This window comes from Phoxinus phoxinus (assembly GCF_949152265.1).
Source record: "Phoxinus phoxinus genome assembly, chromosome: 13".
NCBI classification, from domain to species: Eukaryota; Metazoa; Chordata; class Actinopteri; order Cypriniformes; family Leuciscidae; genus Phoxinus; species Phoxinus phoxinus.
Window position 1 is genome coordinate 335472 of NC_136888.1, and position 22029 is coordinate 357500.

The following is a 22029-nucleotide window of genomic DNA, read 5'->3' on the forward strand; positions in this document are numbered from 1 at the left end:
AGAGTCCACCATATTTTAACGAAATACACGAAGTCCTTCTTCTGTTAACTTATATTTCTGCATATTCCAGCATATAAAATGCAAATATTTTTTTGTAAAATCCTCTATTCGATTAGATTCAAATAAAATACAGCAATAAACTAATTAAAATGAAAGTCTCTCATGACTGTATTCCAAATTATTAACAGTTACGTCTTTTAACATTAAAGAGCAGATTCGTTTTGTTTTTGTAAATCGTCAGACATGTTTTTACTATTTCATGGAGTTTTCCTTTGTAGAAAGCCTTTCTTTAAAGTGAATTTCGTTTTGTATAAATTGTATCTTAATTTTAATAAATATTGCATCAACCAATTGCATGTATTTAATAAATAAAAAGCAAATATAGCAGACAATATAATAACCGTGCATTGAGGCGGTAGCGCGCCGCGTTCACTTGCATTGCATTGTTAAAAGCCTTTCTTTAAAGTGAATTTCGTTTTGTATAAATTCAATTCTTTTTGTATCTTATTTTAATAAATGTTTCATCAACCATTTGCATGTATTTAACAAATACAAGGCAAATATAGCAGACAATAACCGTGACATGGAGGAGCCGGAGCGCCGCGTTCACTTTCACTTTCATTGTTAACTAGAGCGCGCACCTCATAAATGAATGAAACTCAGCGTAGGCCGATGTCTCATACATTAGCATTAAATATCTTTGCTGCATCCTTTCTAGAACAGACAAGGGCTTTCTCGCGGCTCGCATCAGCATTTACGGATGATGAGTTTTGTGATGCGGTTGCGGATTAAATAAATAATACCCCATTCGCGCAGCTCTATCAATAACAACATTGAACACTAGGCTACACAAATAGTATTTTTTATTTTTATTTAGGCGATTAATTTTCCATAGTTACATAGGAGGTGCCGGATCCAATAAAAAAGGTTCCGTATCCAACGTCGGGCGTGTTCCGGCTCAAATTAAGCCACGACTCACGAGACAGTCTAACGAAACAAAATCACAGTAACGCAGTAACGCTGCCTCCTTACGAGAAAGTAACAGTAATCTAATTACTGTTTTTGCAATTGTAATCCCTTACTTTACTCGTTACTTGAAAAAAGTAATGGGATTACAGTAACGCGTTACTTCTAACGCGTTACTGCCCATCACTGATAAGCACATATACAATGTTGAAGTAATAGTTCTCAATCTCACTTCTGCTGAATACTGATGATCTTAAAGCTTCAATCGTAAAATAAAAGCCACAACTTTAATTTGAATGTCCTTGAAAAGCGAGGAGTATTTTATTTGTTGTGAAGCACATAAAACACGATTTATGATTTGTGTAGTTGTTGATGACTCGACAGCGCCACACTGTGGATGCGCAGGTTCTGAGACCACGACACTTCCGCTCAGTTACCATGACAACAGCGGCGCGTCCCCGCGAGCACACACTCCTGTTGTGTCTCCGATCAACATCAGAAGCGAGGTCAGACCTCGACACTAGCGTTACCGAGCCTCTCTGTTCCTCTCGCTCGGTCCTGCTGAGAAACACTCATGGATTCCTCTCTAACTTTACCTGCTCTGAACACTGACGCAGACCTGAAGCTGAAAGTAGAAAACAGAAAGAAAAACGTGTTTGTAACGCAGTTAGAGGAGCACAGGTATGCTTACTTTATTGAGTTTCACTGCTCTAACCCAGTTATAAACCAGTTTACTGCGGTGATCTCTGTTAATGGTCTGTTGTTTTTGTCATGACAGAGAGCAGAAGGATGATTATATAACGCACATTCCTGTAATAACACAGGTGTGTATGAGACCGACTACAGCACACACACACACACACACACACACACGCGCACACACACGCACACACACACACACGCGCGCACACACGCACACACACACACACACACACACACACACACACACACACACACACACACACACAGACGCACGCACACACACACACAAATCTGTGTGTAGGATTTACTCAGAAATCATTTTCACTCCGAAATAGCTAGTTTCACAAATAATTACAAAGAAACGTCAAGTATGGCTTAACATTACACAGGGCCTAAACTGTATGACTGCACGGTGACAACAACACCTTAAAATACACAACACAACAAACAAAATACTCTCAAGCAGGTTTAAAGCCACTGAATAAAAGTGAGTTAAGTCGTGTTTTAAAAGTGTGAAGGCTGGGGCAAGCGGAGGCAGATCACTGCACAGCTTGGGGCGATCTCCCCTGTTTTCAGCCGCGCTCGAGGGACAGAAGAGCTGGTCAGCAGACCCTAATGACCTCAGGAGCGAGCGCTTCAGCAGTGCAGAGATATAAGCCGGGGCTGGACCATAAAGGGACTTAAAAACAAACAGAACCTTATAATGTATTCTTAAACAAACCGGTAGCCAATGAAGGGAGGCAAGAGCTGGCGTAATGTGATCTTGTTTGCGAGCTCCGGTAAGGAGTCGAGCGGCAGCATTTTGAACTATTTGTAATCTGGACAGGGAGGCCTGGTTAATACATATAAAGCATTACAATAATCAGGCGAGTGGTGATAACAGCATGTATAACCCTCTCCAAATCAGCAAAAGATAAAAAAGTCTGTAGTTTGGTAAGCAGCCTGAGTTGAAAGAAACTAGCTTTTACAACGGAATTGATCCGCTTCTCTAGTTGAAAATCTTAACACCGAGGTTAGTTACCATGGACTTGGCATAGGCTGTCAGAGGACCAGGTCCAATTGGGAGGCGCCAGTAGAACTGCGACGTCTAAATATCATGACTTCGGTTTTACTTTCATTAAAATGTAAAAAGTTTAAAGTGATTCAGGCTTTAATGTCATAAAAACAATCTAACAGTCTTTTTAGGGAATTATCTCCCTTACTTTTTATAGGCAAGTAGATCTGTCAATCATCTGCATAAAAATGGAAACTGAAGTTATGCTTCTTTAAGATGGATCCAAGCAAATAAAGCGAGAACAGAATCGGCCCCAGAGTAGAGCCCTGAGGAACTCCACATGTCAGTGGTGCTGCGGGAAGTAGAGCCGCCAGAGTTAGGTTTGGGACGCCTGGGTTTTAGTGGTGCAATTTTGTCGAGAATTTTTTTACAGGTAAATAAAAAAGAGGGAATCAACTCATCTGTACCTAGACAAGTGGAGGACCCTATAGTCTCTATAACAACACTAACCGTCTCGGAGAACTGGTTTATTCATCCAGAGGCGAGGCGAGTGCATTGCTTAACAGTATTGCTTCGAAGGGAAACAGGTGCATGAGAAGACAGCTTCATGTATTTAAATAAAATAGGCAAACTGCATGAAGGTCTAATGTGTGGCCATGGATCTGTGTCGGCCACTTACAAACTGTGTAAGGTTAAAAGCGTTGATTAGATTTAAAAAATCTTTAGCCAGCAGATTCGTAGGATACATGATACATGAATGTTCACTTATGCGAGTAATTAGTAACTTATGCGAGTAACGCGGCGCACTGATGATATTTACGCTACGCCATGACGTCACAAGTTGCGTAAGTTGCGCTTTAGGCTTAAGTAGAATCCGTATGTTCGTTTGGCCAGAACACTGGCTGGTTATGTACTTGCTGTAACCAGATGTATTTTGGATCATTTTTAAACCCAAAAAAGTTAAAGAATGCAGCTTTAAAGTGTACAGTCTGGAATGAATGCGCTAGGCTTTCGGTGAATGTAGTCAGATGTGATGATCTGTGGTGTGATGTGATGTGATGTGATGAGATGTGATGAGATGAGATGAGATGATCTGTGATGTGATGTGATGAGATGTGATGTGATGTGATGTGATGTGATGTGATGTGATGTGATGAGATGTGATGTGATGTGATGTGATGTGATGAGATGTGATGAGATGAGATGAGATGATCTGTGATGTGATGTGATGAGATGTGATGAGATGAGATGAGATGAGATGAGATGAGATGATCTGTGATGTGTTGTGATGTGATGTGATGAGATGTGATGTGATGTGATGTGATGTGATGTGATGTGATGTGATGTGATGATCTGTGATGTGATGTGATGAGATGTAGTGTGATGTGATGTGATGAGATGTGATGTGATGAGATGTGATGAGATGAGATGAGATGAGATGTGATGTGATGAGATGTGATGAGATGAGATGAGATGAGATGAGATGAGATGATCTGTGATGTGATGTGATGTGATGTGATGTGATGTGATGAGATGATCTGTGATGTGATGTGATGTGATGTGATGTGATGTGATGAGATGTGATGAGATGAGATGTGATGTGATGAGATGAGATGTGATGTGATGAGATGAGATGAGATGTGATGTGATGAGATGTGATGTGATGTGATGAGATGTGATGAGATGTGATGTGATGAGATGTGATGTGATGAGATGTGATGTGATGTGATGAGATGTGATGAGATGAGATGAGATGTGATGTGATGTGATGAGATGAGATGTGATGTGATGTGATGAGATGTGATGAGATGAGATGAGATGAGATGTGATGATCTGTGATGTGATGAGATGTGATGAGATGTGATGAGATGAGATGAGATGTGATGAGATGTGATGAGATGAGATGTGATGTGATGAGATGAGATGTGATGAGATGAGATGAGATGTGATGTGATGTGATGAGATGTGATGTGATGAGATGTGATGAGATGAGATGTGATGTGATGAGATGAGATGTGATGTGATGAGATGAGATGTGATGAGATGTGATGAGATGTGATGTGATGAGATGAGATGTGATGAGATGAGATGTGATGTGATGAGATGAGATGAGATGTGATGAGATGTGATGTGATGAGATGTGATGAGATGTGATGAGATGAGATGTGATGAGATGAGATGAGATGTGATGAGATGTGATGTGATGAGATGTGATGAGATGAGATGAGATGAGATGTGATGTGATGTGATGAGATGAGATGTGATGTGATGTGATGAGATGAGATGTGATGTGATGTGATGAGATGAGATGAGATGTGATGAGATGAGATGAGATGAGATGAGATGAGATGTGATGAGATGAGATGTGATGTGATGAGATGAGATGAGATGTGATGAGATGAGATGAGATGTGATGAGATGAGATGTGATGAGATGTGATGTGATGTGATGAGATGTGATGTGATGTGATGAGATGTGATGTGATGTGATGAGATGTGATGTGATGTGATGTGATGTGATGTGATGAGATGTGATGAGATGAGATGTGATGAGATGTGATGTGATGTGATGAGATGAGATGTGATGTGATGTGATGAGATGTGATGAGATGTGATGTGATGAGATGTGATGAGATGTGATGTGATGAGATGTGATGAGATGTGATGTGATGTGATGTGATGAGATGAGATGAGATGAGATGAGATGTGATGAGATGTGATGTGATGAGATGTGATGAGATGTGATGAGATGTGATGTGATGTGATGTGATGAGATGAGATGAGATGAGATGAGATGTGATGTGATGTGATGAGATGAGATGAGATGAGATGTGATGAGATGAGATGAGATGAGATGAGATGAGATGAGATGTGATGATCTGTGATGAGATGTGATGTGATGAGATGTGATGTGATGAGATGAGATGTGATGAGATGAGATGTGATGAGATGAGATGTGATGAGATGTGATGTGATGAGATGTGATGTGATGAGATGAGATGTGATGAGATGTGATGAGATGAGATGTGATGAGATGTGATGTGATGTGATGTGATGAGATGTGATGTGATGAGATGAGATGTGATGAGATGAGATGTGATGAGATGAGATGTGATGAGATGAGATGTGATGAGATGAGATGTGATGTGATGAGATGTGATGTGATGAGATGAGATGTGATGAGATGAGATGTGATGAGATGAGATGTGATGTGATGAGATGTGATGTGATGAGATGAGATGAGATGAGATGAGATGTGATGAGATGTGATGTGATGAGATGAGATGTGATGAGATGAGATGAGATGAGATGTGATGTGATGAGATGAGATGTGATGAGATGAGATGTGATGAGATGAGATGTGATGAGATGAGATGAGATGTGATGAGATGAGATGTGATGAGATGAGATGAGATGTGATGAGATGAGATGTGATGTGATGTGATGAGATGAGATGAGATGAGATGAGATGAGATGAGATGTGATGAGATGAGATGAGATGAGATGTGATGAGATGAGATGTGATGAGATGAGATGAGATGTGATGAGATGAGATGTGATGAGATGAGATGAGATGTGATGAGATGAGATGTGATGTGATGTGATGAGATGAGATGAGATGAGATGAGATGAGATGTGATGAGATGAGATGAGATGAGATGTGATGTGATGAGATGTGATGTGATGAGATGTGATGAGATGAGATGAGATGAGATGTGATGTGATGTGATGAGATGAGATGTAATGAGATGAGATGAGATGAGATGTGATGAGATGAGATGTGATGAGATGAGATGAGATGAGATGAGATGTGATGAGATGTGATGAGATGAGATGAGATGAGATGTGATGAGATGAGATGTAATGAGATGAGATGAGATGTGATGAGATGTGATGAGATGAGATGAGATGAGATGAGATGTGATGAGATGAGATGAGATGTCATGAGATGTCATGAGATGTCATGAGATGTGATGAGATGTGATGAGATGAGATGAGATGAGATGTGATGAGATGAGATGAGATGAGATGAGATGTAATGAGATGAGATGAGATGTGATGAGATGAGATGTGATGAGATGAGATGAGATGAGATGAGATGTGATGAGATGAGATGAGATGAGATGAGATGTCATGAGATGTGATGAGATGAGATGAGATGTGATGATCTGTGGTGTGATGTGATGATCTGTGCTGTGCTGCAGGGCTCGAGCGGGCTCCTGGAGACGGGCGTGAACACACTGCAGTCCACACTGGTCCTGAAGAAGCGTGTGGAGGTGGAGCAGATGGACACGCAGCTGATGGAGAAACGGCAGCAGGTTCACGACAGCATGAAGATCCTGCGGGAGAGAAGAGCTCAGCTACAGCAGAGACAGACAGAGGTGAGCGAGGTCAGGGACTCAAGTGTGTACTGCACAACACCATCTATAGGCCCGTTCACATCAACGATAACTATAGAGATCGTTTTAAGTCGTTCTAACTGTAAAAGAATAACAGAGTCCACACCTCCACTATAACTACCACTGCACAGAGAAGCAATATCGTTTGTAACGGGGACAGCAGAATAAGTGTGCGGTGTAGTTTACCCAACAGAGCTCAAACTAGGCCTAGCTTCGGCTCTAGGAGGATTCAAAAGTAGAAGTTTGAGCCAAATATAATTCTTCACAATTAACAGCTTTGAGTATACAATTCTTCACAATTAACATGAATACACAATTGTCTGGTTTCCACTCAACATCATGAACCAACAAAAAAAGGTTCATAGAGTCCAAAGTTGAATGTGAAGTCCAGGAACATTTTTTTAATAAAACAAAGTCTCAATAGTCCTTCTGGATCCCTTGTGTGTGTGTGTGTGTGTGTAATATTAAATGTCCATGTGTGTAAAGGCCTTTTTGTGTTTTCTACCCGGGTGTGTGTGTGCTTAGCTCTCAGTTCGGATCCGTGATGAATCTTTTGAATCGTAGATCAGGGTCTGGCTCGCCGCTCAGGTGAATCACTCAAACAGAATCAGCATTAAAAACACAATCTGCACAAAACTATGCAGTCACATTAAACATTTCTCAATGTCAGCCATTTCTACACCGACATTTACTATCAGCTGCACAACATGTCCCTCAGTACAAGTGTTAATTCAGCACGTGACAGCACAAGTGCACATACGCACGCTTGAACACATACAAGTGTTTAAATATGCAACATATCTCGTCATCTCTTCCTTCTAGTTCATTTATAGCATCAAATAAACATGAATGAACATCAGAAGGAATGTTGTTTTAACCGCGGAGAGATGTCAGTACACTCCGCTTCTCAAGCTCAAATCCTCACATGTTAATCTACTAAATCTCCTGACTGCTGGTGGACAAAATGGCGGATGGCGAAGTATGATTGGTCAGATCACCTGTCAATCAAGCTCCCTGCGAAGGGTAAATTGAATGTTGAAGTAATACATAAACAAGCAAAACTCACCAGTTCTCATAAAAGAAAGACCAGTAATCAAAAGCATTGACCGGTTTTCCCCTCAGTAACCGGATGAATTGGCAACCTGAACGATTATTAACATTCTTTATAAAAGAATAAACGCATAGAAACGAAGAAACATGTCAAAATTGAATGGTTTGTGCAATCTCACGCTAACCCCGTGTGTGCATGTTCAGCTTCTTCATCCGACTTCAATATAAATCGACTCAACACACCGCAGACAACCGCCTCTAGGGGTCAATCATGGTACTGCACCAAATATACAGGAGTTTCTTTGTGGTAAACTAATCAAAAGCAGTTACAAATAAATTTACTTTAGGACTAAAAATAAATAAAAAATATGAATGTACAATTCAAAGGGGTTACATATATCTTTCAGAGCCATTTTTCTCCAGCTGATGTATAAAACCAGCTGATCAGAATCATCCTTCTTTAAAGAGCTTGAGACATCAAACCGCAGCGCTTATAGTAAACAGAACGACATCGCCCAGTGTGGACGCTAATATAGTTCTCCTTATAAACAGATATACCCTCCTGTATGTTTGGGGTTGCGGTACACTAGTGGATGGAACTGTTGTCCGGTCATGTTTGCTTGAGATCATGTCTCCTCACAGACAAAACAAAGGGCAGCAGAGTTTGAGAAGTTCGTGGAGGAGAACGAGCTGAAGCGGCGGCGTGCGCTGAAGAAGTTCCAGACGGAGAGACAGCAGAATGAGCAGAAGGAGAAGCAGAAGGCTGAGCTGTGCGCGCTTCTCCAAGACTTACAGGCAAGGTAACTAGTGGAGAGATGTACTGACGAGTACACGGATCACACACACACACACACATCCTCAAACAAGTCTTAAACTAAATCTGAAATATTATGACTGTGAAAGTTGAGATGTGCATTAATCATGTTTTCTTTATTCAACAGACGACTGTATTTAAAAGAGCGAGTGAACAAATATAAGATATTCGAGGACTTCCTGATGAAGACTCTTGATTTACTTCCAGACAGTAAGAAGTCTTCTGTTCAGTCTATAGGCCGTTCACACCAGGAACGACAACTATAGTGATAAAGATATACTTCTAAAAATCATTTTAAATATAAAAGTATAACCACACCACAACTATAACGATAACAACACGAACAATGCCACTGCAATCTCTTTCAAAACTAATTTCAGTTACACTTTATTTTAAGGTGTCACTGTTACAGTGTAACTGTACGTTCACACCGCCGGTGGCGAGAGCGTCAAATTGGCCGGAAGCCATTCATTTTCAATGAGAGCCGGCGGCAAGCTCTGGCGAGGACGGCGCGGCGCGTCTTGGACGGCGGGAGCGGTGAGAAGAGTTGAAATTTGTCAGCTTTATGGTAATAAGCTATGATGCGGTTCGGCGGCAACCAATCGGAATGTAGAAGTCCTCCGCCTGAGAGGATGCCAGAGAACACAATCCTGTAAACTTTGGTTCCGACCACATTAGTTCCTAAGCAAAATGGAGGAAAAGTTAATTATTTCTGTTGCGGGTTTCCCGTTATTGTACGACGTGTCGCTGTTTACATACAGGGACATTAATAAAAAGAACGACGAATGGAAAAAGTTGTCTGAAATTGTTTGTGTTTTGTTACTCTCACATTTAAAAGATTTTAATAGGTTAACTTATACCCTACGTGTGGCCAGTATGCACAAAATATGATACTGATTTATGTTCAGTTCTTATTTGCTTTGCGGCTCCTTTAAATAAAGTTTTGAAAAAATCACGCATTCTAAAATCTACGTCAGAGCGCAAGAGAGTCCCCGAATCTCACGGCGTCGATGGCAGGGCGGCGAGAGCGCATTTTGCCGCTCTCGCCGGCGGCGGTGTGAACGTACAGTAATTATATATTTAAGTACTGAGTAATATGAAGCAACTACATGTTCTTACTATAGGGTTAGGGTTTGGTTGAGGGTTAGTTGCATGTAATTATGCATAATTTACTGTTATTACTATGGTAAGTACATGTAACAAGGACACTGTAAAATAAAGTGCTACCCACATTTCTTTTCCAGCTCATGAATGATAAAAACATTGACAGCCAATCAGAATCCATTGTGCTTTAAAGAGCTCAAGCATTTAACGCGTCAGACGAAACCGCAGTGATTATAATAAACTGAATGATATCATCCTGTGCAGACTATCTAGGATACCGCGCGGAGCTGGTGACGGCGATCATCAGGCGCTACGAGACTCTGAGCGTCAGCCGGCAGGATCTCCTGCAGCAGTTAAACCGCCTGACGGACCAGATGAAGACGAGCCAGGACCAGCTGGACGCCCTCAAACACCAGCACAACACCTTTAAACTGGTAACTTCACAGCAGCGGAAGCAGCGTTACGGGCGCGTTACACACGCGCGACGTACTGACGTGTTTTTGTGCTTGAGGCAGACGGCTAACCAGGAGCTGTCCGAGCGACAGACACAGCTGGATCACACCAGCGAGCAGAACAAGCAGCTGGAGATGACGCTTCGCATGCACATGTCCCAGTGCAGAGACCAGGTCTGAGCCCTCACACCACACTGAGACCTCATGAGAACGTGTTCCTCAAACCTGCCAGAGTTTAGCTCAATCTCAGCGACCTCAGATCCTATAGAGATCCTGGAGAGGTGTGTCTGAGACTGTGTTTTCTCAGTCATCTTTAGTCAGATGCATTTATCCTGTGACTGTGCCTCAGAATGCAGTCAACGATCTGTGTCTGTAAAGATGAGAACCAGATGACCATACAGACCACACAAATCTAGTGCATTCGGTCATGTGAGGACGTTATATGGGAGGTCCTATCACTTCTTTACTCTGGTATAAAGTTTGGGTTAAGATTATTTGAAGGACGACATGCTAACATCGCTGCTGAAGAACTGCTACACTATCCCCACAAGAACTCCGGTTAAGCTTACTTGTTTTATGTATTAGAGAATAATAAATTGGCGCGCCACCAAACAATCACTCGGCCAAATCTAGAGAGATTTAACGAGAGACACACGTCTGACGGATCCGTTCGCATGACGGACCGCGGAGAGCTCGTTTAACCCATCAGCCGACAACACAAGTAAACCGCATTTATTAGAATGTACTAATAATCAGGTTATTCGCCTGTGATGATGTCAAAACCTAATCATTTGCATATCTCAAGAGTTCAATTGTTTTTGAGATGTGATGTTTAATAAGCAGAAAGAGTCGATATATGAGCGCTGGCTCCGTCCGGATGCGCTCCATTCCTGACGCGTATCACACATGCGCACTTCACTGAGCCACAGAACGTGTTTACATGAGCGGGAAATCCAGCTGTGTCCATCAGTCTATGCTGAAGCCGTATGATACAGGAGGACGGGTTAACATTGTTGGCTTAGTAATCATAATGGGGTTCAGAATGTGCATGTAAATGCTCTCAATGACTGTCTGACTTGCAGAATGAAAACCTGCAGCAAAGCCGAGTTAAATCTGTCAATCCGCACATCAGTTCATGAAGCAGGTTCTTCTGTGAAACACGTGCGCCGCTGTCCTGATGCAGCCATGAGTCCTTTTAATCTATTTCTACTGGTCTGACAGCGAGATGTCAGTCCATCGTCAGTGGTGTAGTGAAGTATGAAGCCGCTCACACAGAAGTCACTGTAAAACCAGTTCCCTTTCGAGAGTGGTCACTTCTACGTCGCGTCAGCTACGCTTTGGGAACTCCTCCCCTTCTCCACTTTCTGAAAATTTATAGGATAACACCATTTAACTTAACTGGCCAATTGTCACGAAATATGCAAATGCATGCAATACTGACAGACTAGTGGCAGTATAAAATGCGCTGGAGCGGCAATTGCATCAGAATCTTGTCCTTCATGCTGTTGCCATCGTCGAAGACGCAACAGAAGATCAATCTATCTTCACAGCATCCAATGGCTTCTTTCTGTAGAATCTGCCGAGACCCGCCGGACCTGCATGAGCACTGCACTGGGCTTGACCCACGCCGAGGCTGCATTCAGACTGCGTCCGCTGCACGGACATGTCGCTTCGTCCCCTGAGGACTCGCAGAAACATTGCTCGTGGCCTTACGGGAGCTGGTTGGGCCCTTCCCTCCTTCAGGAAGACGACAACGTATTCCCCAGTTCTTTTCGTGACTGAGAGTTTTATAGGAGACCATGGCTGCTCACTTCGACCTCGCTCGGAGCAGATCTCAGCCTGCCGTCCAAACCCTGCAGACTGACCGCACACCTTGTTGACAAGGCTTACACATCAGCCGGTGTTCACGAACTCCATGAAAGACCTGCGTGCGGCGACGGACTTCGCGCTGATGGCCACTAAGCGCCCAGCCCAAGCCATTGGCCGGTCCATGAGCTTCATGGTGGTTCTCCACAGGCATTTGTGGCTAACTTTAGCTGACCTGAGAGACTCTGACCACAAAACGCTTCTCAACGCACCGATTACTCCCTCCGGCCTCTTTGGTGACGTCGAACATTTTGTCAGTCGTTGAATGTCAGTCGTCGAACATTTTGGCAAGGCTTAGAAACGCGCGAAGGCAATGAGTCATCTGATGCCTAGATGTGTGTTCCAGGAGTCCTCCAGATCACGCTCCTCTTCTGTGCCTTGCCCTGCGCAGAGAGCGACTAGACAGCCCGCCGCGGCGCCCCGCCCTGAGGCAGATGTTCGCCGTAATCAGTGGATGGGACCCACGAAGAGGTTGAATGATTCTGATTGGCTAAGAAATAGATAAACAGTAATTTCCCACACATAAACAGATAGACTGAAGCATATCTCCATCGATTATGCGGCTGACACTCAGACCCTGAAGTTAGGCACATCGTGAACTTCCAGGTTGCAGATCTGCGTTTCTAGTCGCCAACATGTCGAAGAAAACAAGTCAGTCCATTTCCAATAATACCACTTGTTCCTTATCCTTTAACCAAGAATACTAACACACACATACCGACACACAGCTTCTTCAAGGTTGGATTTGGTCAAGCTCTAACTATAAACAGGAGAGTCTTCTGAAAATATCATGCTCTTTCTCTCACTTTTATCTGACAGTAAAGTAAAGACTTTAACTAAAGAAATGGTAACTTAAATGATTGGTTCCAATGACCCTTACATTTTAACACCTTGAAGACAAACACTTTCTCAACAAAACGAGTCCATATTTCATCTCTGAAAGCTGGGCTAAATGAGCAAGCACTGTTACTGTATTCCTGGCATGGGCTAAACCCTCAGTCACCTCTCAGATATTTAATACTGTAAAGCCGCTTTGAAGCAATCTACATTGTTAAAAGCGCTTTATAAATGAAGATGACTTGACTTAATACAGACATTAGAATACATGAAAGAACATTTCAGTAACCACACTGGTAACTTCTATAACAAAGTAAAATCTCATTAGCCTAGAGAAGTCATTCAACTCATGTCATATTTAGAAGGAAAAATATTGATTAATACCTTCATTATAATCACTTATTAGGTATACATTGAAGTAGCAGTGCATTCCAGAATCCACCCCTTCACTTGTGTCTGTTCAATAAAAAGCATACACTTTCACAAAAAGAGCTGTTTCCTCCTCTTTCTGCCGATTCTGCGCCGCTCGCCCTGCTTCAGACCAGCACGGAGCCGCAGCCCGTATCTGCTATATCCTCCCAGTGTGTCCGGGACGTCGGCAGCATCCAGTCACCCGCGTCGATGTCCGTGAGCGGTCAACGTCCGGTTTGTTGCCCATAAGCTGTTTCCCCCGCCAGCGCGTTCAGCCTCGCTGGGCATGGCATCAGCCCGCAAACATCACCACCGGCGTCAACGACCGAAACAACTCAGCCGATATGTCTGTTTCTAGACGTGTGGAGAGCCATTGCAGGCATCTCGCACTGGCTGAACACAATCCAACACGGGTATTCTCTTCAGTTCAGACACCGAACACCCCGCTTCAACGGCGTAGTCCCATCCCAAACATCTTTGGAAACTAGTCGAGCCACGAGGTTCAAGTCACAGTTCATCTCACGTAGCACAGTGTTCGTAGCTCGACTGGTCGAGACTGTTTTCCAGAGATAGCTCCTGCCTGTATACGCGACGTGTACTGTCTTTATAAAGTATCTTCTTATTAAACTGTCACTCTGTACACTTACAAAGTTCTCAATGCTTCGGTTTGCATGAAGGGACCCTCATTATGCTACCGTGTTAGTGTGAGGCTATTTTGAGCCTTGTTAGGGGTATTAACTAGCGATTTCTTTTTACTTATATTCGATGCCCCATATACTAGCGTTATAAGTTAATCAGTTTTTAGAGATAAAACTCTTTACATTCGATTATCATGAAAACACATCCCAAAGAACGATCGACTCAGTAACCATGTGTTAATAACCCCTAGGTAAATTTTTCGCTGGAATTGTCCTTTAAGACGGCTCTTCTTCTTGCCTCCGCTAAGCGCATTAGGGATTTACACACGTTTTCCGCTGGACGTAATTGCATTTGTTTTCGGACCCGGCGACTCCAATGTCACTCTCCGGCCGAAACGAGGCTTCGTGCCTAAGTCTCTTTCTACAACCTTCAAGCCACAGGTAATTTCGCTACCTGCTTTATCTACCGAGCCGTCTGCCTCGCATGACGCTGATGCTCAGAGAGCAGTTTGCCCTGTCAGGGCTTTGTGGATGTATGTGGACCGCTCGGCCACTTTTTGACAGTTGGACCAGCTATTTGTGTGCTACAGTGACTGTACTAAGGGAAGGGCAGTTTCAAAACAGAGGCTTTCTCACTGGATCGTGGACGCTATCGCTTTGGCTTATGCGAGCCAGTGACAGGAATGCCCCCTTAACATCAGAGCTCACTCGACGAGGGCTGTTGCCTCTTCTTGGGCTTGGTCTAGAGGTATGTCTATTCAGGATATACAGTATATGTTTTGCAGCTGGCTGGTCTTCACAAAACACTTTCGCCAGGTTTTACAAATTGGATGTGCCGTCTGTAGCGTCCCAGGTGCTTTCGGTGAGTCATTAACCTCACTCATGTTACCTTGTACAATGTTTGCTTTTGTCACAGTTGTTACCGCTGTTGCTGTTGACACTGGGAATGTTGCTTATGCAGTTGTTACCACTTGGCTGTTGACGCTGTGTATGTTTACATGCTTCTCTTATGCTTGTTGTGCTGTGTCTGCTCTGTATTCAGTGCAGCCTGCACTCATTCTGTTCAGATATGTAATTTTTATAGGAATTGAGCGTGCATTTCATTGGTCTAGCTCCGCCTATTAGATGCGTGCACTCCTGCCGATGCTGTGCTATTGGTGGGAATTGTGTGCTGAGATACCCCATGCTTGGTGTTTTGCTTCGTTCTTCGGCTATCTTCACTGCTCACACAGCGGGATTTTATACTATACCCGGAGTGTAACTGACGCAATATAGAAGTGATCCGCTTCGACGTGGATTCTGATGCAATTGTCGCTCCAGGGCATTTTATAAAGCTGCTAGCCTGTCAGTATTTGCATGCATTTGCATATTTTGCGACAATTGGACAGTTAATTTAAGTGAAGGGGAGGAGTTTCCAGCCGTAAAATGACATGCAAGGTTGGTTCAGTCTCTCTTCTGTTCACTGGACTGTCGTTGTGATGGAAAGACAAAAGCGTGGTTAATGTCTGTGATGTTGCGGTTTCTTTGGCAGGTGAAGGAAGTGGGGAACATCCTGATAGCCGTGAGAAACCTCGGAGAGCAGTGTTACCTGAGCCACTACGGCCCTCTGGACGGCATGGACGCGGCCACTGTGATGGACATGATTAAGGTGCCGGCGCTTCAGTGACATTCAACCAACGGCACTTACTGAAACTCAATCAACAACTTGTTTCTTTCTTCACATGCTTTCAAAGGAGTTCATGGTGGAGAAAGCAGACCTGGAGAGAAGAGCTATGAGACTCACAGACAGCAGTGCTGCGACAGCGAAGAAAAGCACTTCCGGCAGAATCCAGCTGAAGAGCAGGAGCAGCGGAGCCACAGTGATGAAGAGCAGGAGCAGCGGAGCCACAGTGATGAAGATGCCGCAGTAGATGGACACTGTCGCAGCCGCTCACGCCACCAGACTGTGTGAGAGTTCAGTGCCAGCGTTTGGGTTTAGATACAGGATGCGAATTCAAATGAATTCCCCCTCCAATGAAGGCTTGATCCCTCCTAATGAAGGCTTGACCCCCCCTAATGAAGGCTTGATCCCCCTAATGAAGGTATGATCCCCCTAATGAAGGGATAATCCCCCCAATGAAGGCTTGACCCCCCCTTAATGAAGGCTTGATCCCCCCTAATGAAGGCTTTATTCCCCCCTAATGAAGGCATGATCCCCCTAATGAAGGCTTGACCCCCCTTAATGAAGGCTTGATCCCCCTAATGAAGGCTTGACCCCCCTAATGAAGGCTTGATCCCCTTAATGAAGGCTTGATCCCCCCTAATGAAGGCTTGATCCCCTTAATGAAGGCTTGATCCCCTTAATAAAGGCTTGATCCCCTCTAATGAAGGCATGATCCCCCCTAATGAAGGCTTGATCCCCCCTAATGAAGGCTTGATCCCCTTAATGAAGGCTTGATCCCCTTAATAAAGGCTTGATCCCCTCTAATGAAGGCATGATCCCCCCTAATGAAGGCTTGATCCCCCCTAATGAAGGCTTGATCCCCTTAATGAAGGCTTGATCCCCTTAATAAAGGCTTGATCCCCCCTAATGAAGGCTTGATCCCCTTAATGAAGGCTTGATCCCCTTAATAAAGGCTTGATCCCCTCTAATGAAGGCATGATCCCCTTAATGAAGGCTTGACCCCCGCTAATGAAGGCATGATCCCCCCTAATGAAGGCTTGATCCCCCCTAATGAAGGCTTGATCCCCTTAATGAAGGCTTGACCCCCTTAATAAAGGCTTGATCCCCTTAATAAAGGCTTGATCCCCTTAATAAAGGCTTGATCCCCTCTAATGAAGGCATGATCCCCCCTAATGAAGGCTTGATCCCCTTAATGAAGGCTTGACCCCCTTAATAAAGGCTTGATCCCCTTAATAAAGGCTTGATCCCCTCTAATGAAGGCTTGATCCCCTTAATGAAGGCTTGATCCCCTTAATAAAGGCTTGATCCCCTCTAATGAAGGCATGATCCCCCCTAATGAAGGCTTGATCCCCTCTAATGAAGGCATGATCCCCCCTAATGAAGGCTTGATCCCCTTAATGAAGGCTTGATCCCCTTAATGAAGGCTTGACCCCCCCTAATGAAGGCATGATCCCCCCTAATAAAGGCATGATCCCCCCTAATGAAGGCTTGGTCCCCTTAATGAAGGCTTGATCCCCCCTAATGAAGACTTGACCCCCCTAATGAAGGCTTTATTCCCTCCAATGAAGGCTTGATCCTCCCCCCTAATGAAGGCTTGACCCCCCTAATGAAAGCTTTATTCCCTCCAATGAAGGCTTGATCCTCCCCCCTAATGAAGGCTTTATTCCCTCCAATGAAGGCTTGATCCTCCCCCCTAATGAAGGCATGATCCCCCTAATGAAGGCTTGACCCCCCTAACAAAGGCTTTATTCCCTGCCTAATGAAGGCTTGACCCCCCTAATGAAGGCTTTATTCCCTGCCTAATGAAGGCTTGACCCCCCTAATGAAGGCTTTATTCCCTCCAATGAAGGCTTGATCCTCCCCCCTAATGAAGGCTTGACCCCCCTAATGAAGGCTTTATTCCCTGCCTAATGAAGGCTTGACCCCCCTAATGAAGGCTTTATTCCCTCCAATGAAGGCTTGATCCTCCCCCCTAATGAAGGCTTGACCCCCCTAATGAAGGCTTTATTCCCTGCCTAATGAAGGCTTGACCCCCCTAATGAAGGCTTTATTCCCTCCAATGAAGGCTTGATCCCCCAAAAATGAAGGCTTGACCCCCCCCCTCCCCTAATGAAGGCTTATCCCCCCTAACAAAGGCTTCATTCCCCCCCTAATGAAGGCTTGACCCCCCTAATGAAGGCTTTATTCCCCCCAACTTTTTATCTCATAATTCTGAGATGAGGTATAAACTCAATTATATTTTAAACCGTTTTATTCTGAGGCGGAAACAAGCTTCCATACTCGACAGAGTCGGTGTGAACCAGATCAATGTTTCTGATTGTTCCTGCTGTTTATGAACACTGAACGCAAATGTGCATTAAAGAGATGATCAAACAATCCCGTTCACATGTTTTTATTATGCAACAAACAACTGGCTTATCAGTATTTCACTGTAATCATCATCAGACAGTGTGACGGTTCAGCTGAATCACTGCGTCATAATCTGAGGTTTGTTTGACTAAATATACTGAAGCACGTTTGAGCATCTTCAGCCTTTAACCGTCAGTCACATGGGTTTGAAACGAGAGTAAAAGATGTGAGAAATGTTTGGTTGAAACGCCCAAATGGAGTAAATATGATAGATTTAACTAAAAAACTTTCTTTAAAACTAAGTCTACAAGATCTCTGGTTCATTATTTCTCATATATAAACATCAGGTATGTGTTCACAATACATTTCTAATGGCAGTCATTTACAGATGAACAGATCAGTCCATGAAGTAGACACCACAGGACATAAAACACTAGATGCATTACACGTCTCTCTGCTGGATCATGTTCTTCAGTCCCAGACGTCCCCCTGCTTTCTGACAGTATTACGATGATTTAAAAGTCCCGCCCTTTGGTAACACTGCATTTCTGCTGTCCTTCACACATGTAGACACCATCTTCTGTTTAACCCAGTCAGCGCTGCAGTGTGGCGGCCGGTCTGCCGCGGCTCACGCTGACGGCCGGTCTGTCGCGGCTCACGCTGACGGTCGCTCTGTCGCGGCTCACGCTGGCGAGCGCAGTGTCCGCTGTGGCGACGGGCAGCTGAGGCAGGGTTAGTTTGCCCATCTGCGTCGGGTACCTGGTCTTCATCTGGTGTCTGAAGACTGGCTGGGAGATCAGCTGCTTGAGCTGGTTCTTCAGGCTCTTCATCAGCCTCTGCTGCTCGCGGTCATCATCCTCATCTTTAGCGCCTCCTGAAACACACAGGCCACAGGTCAGGGGTGAAAGGTCACACTGTAAACACTGCTCATGCCACTTCAGAAGCTCGTACCCATCAGCAGGTCGTCGTCCACGTCGATGTCCATGGCCTCGGCCGCCTGCCTGACCCAGGAGTTGTGTTGCGTCTCTCGGCTGTGGAAGAACTCCATCTTCTCGATCCTCCTGGCCAGAGTCACGCGCTCCTGTCGAGAGAAACCGGCTCGTCAAGCTGCACTACAACACAGCGCTAGTGGACCAACTACAGGTCAACATGAATCTGATGGCTTTTCTTCCCTATTGTGCCGTATATCTGAGTAATACATTATGTGTATGCTAGGCCGAAGAGATGTGTCTTCAGTCTAGATTTGAACTGACAGAGTGTGTCTGCTTCCCGGACAATGTTAGGAAGACTGTTCCAGAGTTTTGCTGCTAAATAGGAAAAGGATCTACCGCCAGCAGTCGATTCTGATATTCTAGGTATTATTAACTGGCCGGAGTTTTGAGATGGCAGTAGACGTGAAGGACTATAATGCGTTAAGAGCTCGCTCAAGCACTGCGGAGCTAAACCATTTAGTGCTTTGTAAGTGATCAGCAATATTTTAACATGTATACGATGTTTAATAGGCAGCCAATGCAGTGTTGACAGAACGGGGCTAATATGGTCATACTTCCTGGTTCTGGTAAGAACTCGAGCGGCTGCGTTTTGAACTAGCTGTAGTTTGTTTGTTAAGCGTGCAGGGCAACCACCCAGTAGAGCATTACAATAATCTAGCCTTGAGGTCATGAACGCATCAACTAATTGTTCAGCATTTGTCAATGAGAGCATATGGCGTAATTTCGATATATTTTTATATAGTCTCAGGTGAGTGACAGGTTGCCCCGCCCTCGTTATCAGAGATAGTTGATTTTAATGTAGACAACATGAAATGAAAATGAATAATTAATTTTTATGGAATTTTGCAGTGTTTATTCTAAATGATTTATGGGTGCACATCAGTGGCTATGTTTACATGCACAAGTTTCAATCGGACTAAAATAATTCCAATTGATGAATCTGAGCGTAGTGTTTACATGACCGCTGAACATGTGATCGGGTCGATGCGTTTATGTGTCACAAGCTGCAAATCAGGATCAGATTATACAGAGTTTCCCGCTGTTTGCGCATAATAACTATTCTCCTACATTGGTTATTTATTGGTTTTAAACAGCAGACAGTGAGCGTATGAGCCGCTGCTTATATTGATCACACAGTAAATCTGGCCAAACCCAGTCGTGTGTGTGAGAGAGTCTGGAGCCAGCGCTGGCGCCGTTGTCCTGCTCCATTTCACACACGCAGAGGAATTATAGACGACGAGACACTCGCTTACACCACACTTTATCCACCAGGAGAACAGCTCGATCAGCGCGGCACACGTCATTACGCTATTTCTAAGTCATTACGCTATTTCTACGTCATTACGCTATTTCTACGTCATTACGCTATTTCTACGTAATTTTTTACGTCATTACGCTATTTCTACGTCATTGCGCTATTTTTACGTCATTGCGTTACTTCTACGTCATTACGCTATTTCTACGTAATTTTTTACATCATTACGCTATTTCTACGTCATTGCTCTATTTCTACGTCGTTGCGTTACTTCTACGTCATTAAGCTATGTCTACGTCTTTACGCTATTTCTACGCCATTTGCGCTATTTCTACGTCATTGCTACGTCATTACGCTATTACTACGTCATTTCGCTATTTTTACGTCATTGCGTTACTTCTACGTCATTACGCTATTTCTACGTAATTTTTTACATCATTACGCTATTTCTACGTCATTGCGTTACTTCTACGTCATTGCGCTATTTCTACATCATTAAGCTATGTCTACGTCTTTACGCTATTTCTACGCCATTTGCGCTATTTCTACGTCATTGCTACGTCATTACGCTATTACTACGTCATTAAGCTATGTCTACGTCTTTACGTTATTTCTACGTCATTGCGCTATTTCTACGTCATCGCGTTACTTCTACGTCATTACGCTATTTCTACATCATTGCGCTTTTTCTACGTCATTATGCTATTTCTACGTCATCATCCTATTTATACATCATTGCACATGCGAAGTTTTTCAGTTTCGGTTTTCAATCCGATCAAGTGTTTACGTTCTCTCGATCGCATTAGAAAAGGAATAAACACTTCTTTCAATCCGATCGAAATGTCCCTGGGTTCGATCTCCACCGGATAGAGTAAGGCGTTTACATGAAGGCTTTTCAGTCCGACTGAGCCGTCAAGCCCATTACTAACGGATGGTTTGGTTGCATGTAAACGTAGCCACTGTGTTAATAATCTTGAATGAGAATAAGTTCCTCTTGCAGCATCTCTCCTCTTCTCTGATGATGTGGGCGGGGCTATAACCTGTCACTCACATGAGATCAGCCAATAGCAAACCACAACCATCCAATCAATTACCCACAGACACTCTCAAGCCCCGCCCACATGTGTTCTTGCTCCTGAAGCGCTTCTCGATATACGACACAATAGAGGAGAGAAGACTATGACATCTTCCCTTTCATGAGGACTTAATTCCTCATCCGACTGCTGTAATCAGTCTCTACACGCTCTCCTCGTCAGCAGTTGTGGAATCCCTCATGGGTTTGCATGTATTGTTGGGCACATGGGAACATAAAGATGATGGACGCAGAAGTGTGTGTGCGCCAGAACACTTCACATCACCTCGAAGAAAGAACGAGTACGGGTCCCTGCCCTGTGAACGCCCGTGAGTTACAGCTGAAGTGTGTGAGATAAAGGTTAAACCGGTCATGAACAGAGTGTGTGTGTGTGTGTAGCCCACCCGTAGATCAGCCTGGTTCACTGTAATCTCCCTCTGCAGAAACATGTGGCCAGCTCTAGAT

General features: G+C 44.0%; 2 protein-coding genes across 2 annotated transcripts in view; one reads left to right on the top strand and one right to left on the bottom strand.

The window, feature by feature from the left end:
- Positions 1–1427: 1427 nt before the first annotated feature.
- On the top strand, positions 1428–18100 carry ccdc197 (coiled-coil domain containing 197). The gene is made up of 9 exons (XM_079633167.1): positions 1428–1647; positions 1745–1790; positions 6867–7043; positions 8754–8911; positions 9053–9135; positions 10294–10463; positions 10545–10655; positions 15765–15881; positions 15967–18100. The coding sequence occupies exons 1-9, from the start codon at positions 1541–1543 to the stop codon at positions 16141–16143; spliced, it is 1146 nt and encodes a 381-aa protein (XP_079489293.1). The 5' UTR covers positions 1428–1540; the 3' UTR covers positions 16144–18100.
- The window catches only part of ddx24 (DEAD (Asp-Glu-Ala-Asp) box helicase 24), a 30740-nt gene continuing 26772 nt past the window's right edge, over positions 18062–22029 (bottom strand). Inside the window, exons 10-11 of the mRNA XM_079633162.1 lie at positions 19197–19326; positions 18062–19119 (exon numbers count right to left, since the gene is read on the bottom strand). Coding sequence (XP_079489288.1) covers positions 18839–19119; positions 19197–19326 — 411 coding nt within the window. The 3' untranslated portion in view covers positions 18062–18838. The remainder of the gene's footprint in view (positions 19120–19196; positions 19327–22029) is intronic.

Excerpts from the sequence above, each read along its gene's own strand:
- ccdc197 (XM_079633167.1), top strand. The coding sequence starts at position 1,541 with ATGGATTCCTCTCTAACTTTACCTGCTCTGAACACTGACGCAGACCTG. Across the intron at positions 1,648-1,744 it reads ACGCAGTTAGAGGAGCACAG|AGAGCAGAAGGATGATTATA; the intron begins GTATGCTTACTT and ends TTGTCATGACAG. Across the intron at positions 10,464-10,544 it reads AGCACAACACCTTTAAACTG|ACGGCTAACCAGGAGCTGTC; the intron begins GTAACTTCACAG and ends TGCTTGAGGCAG.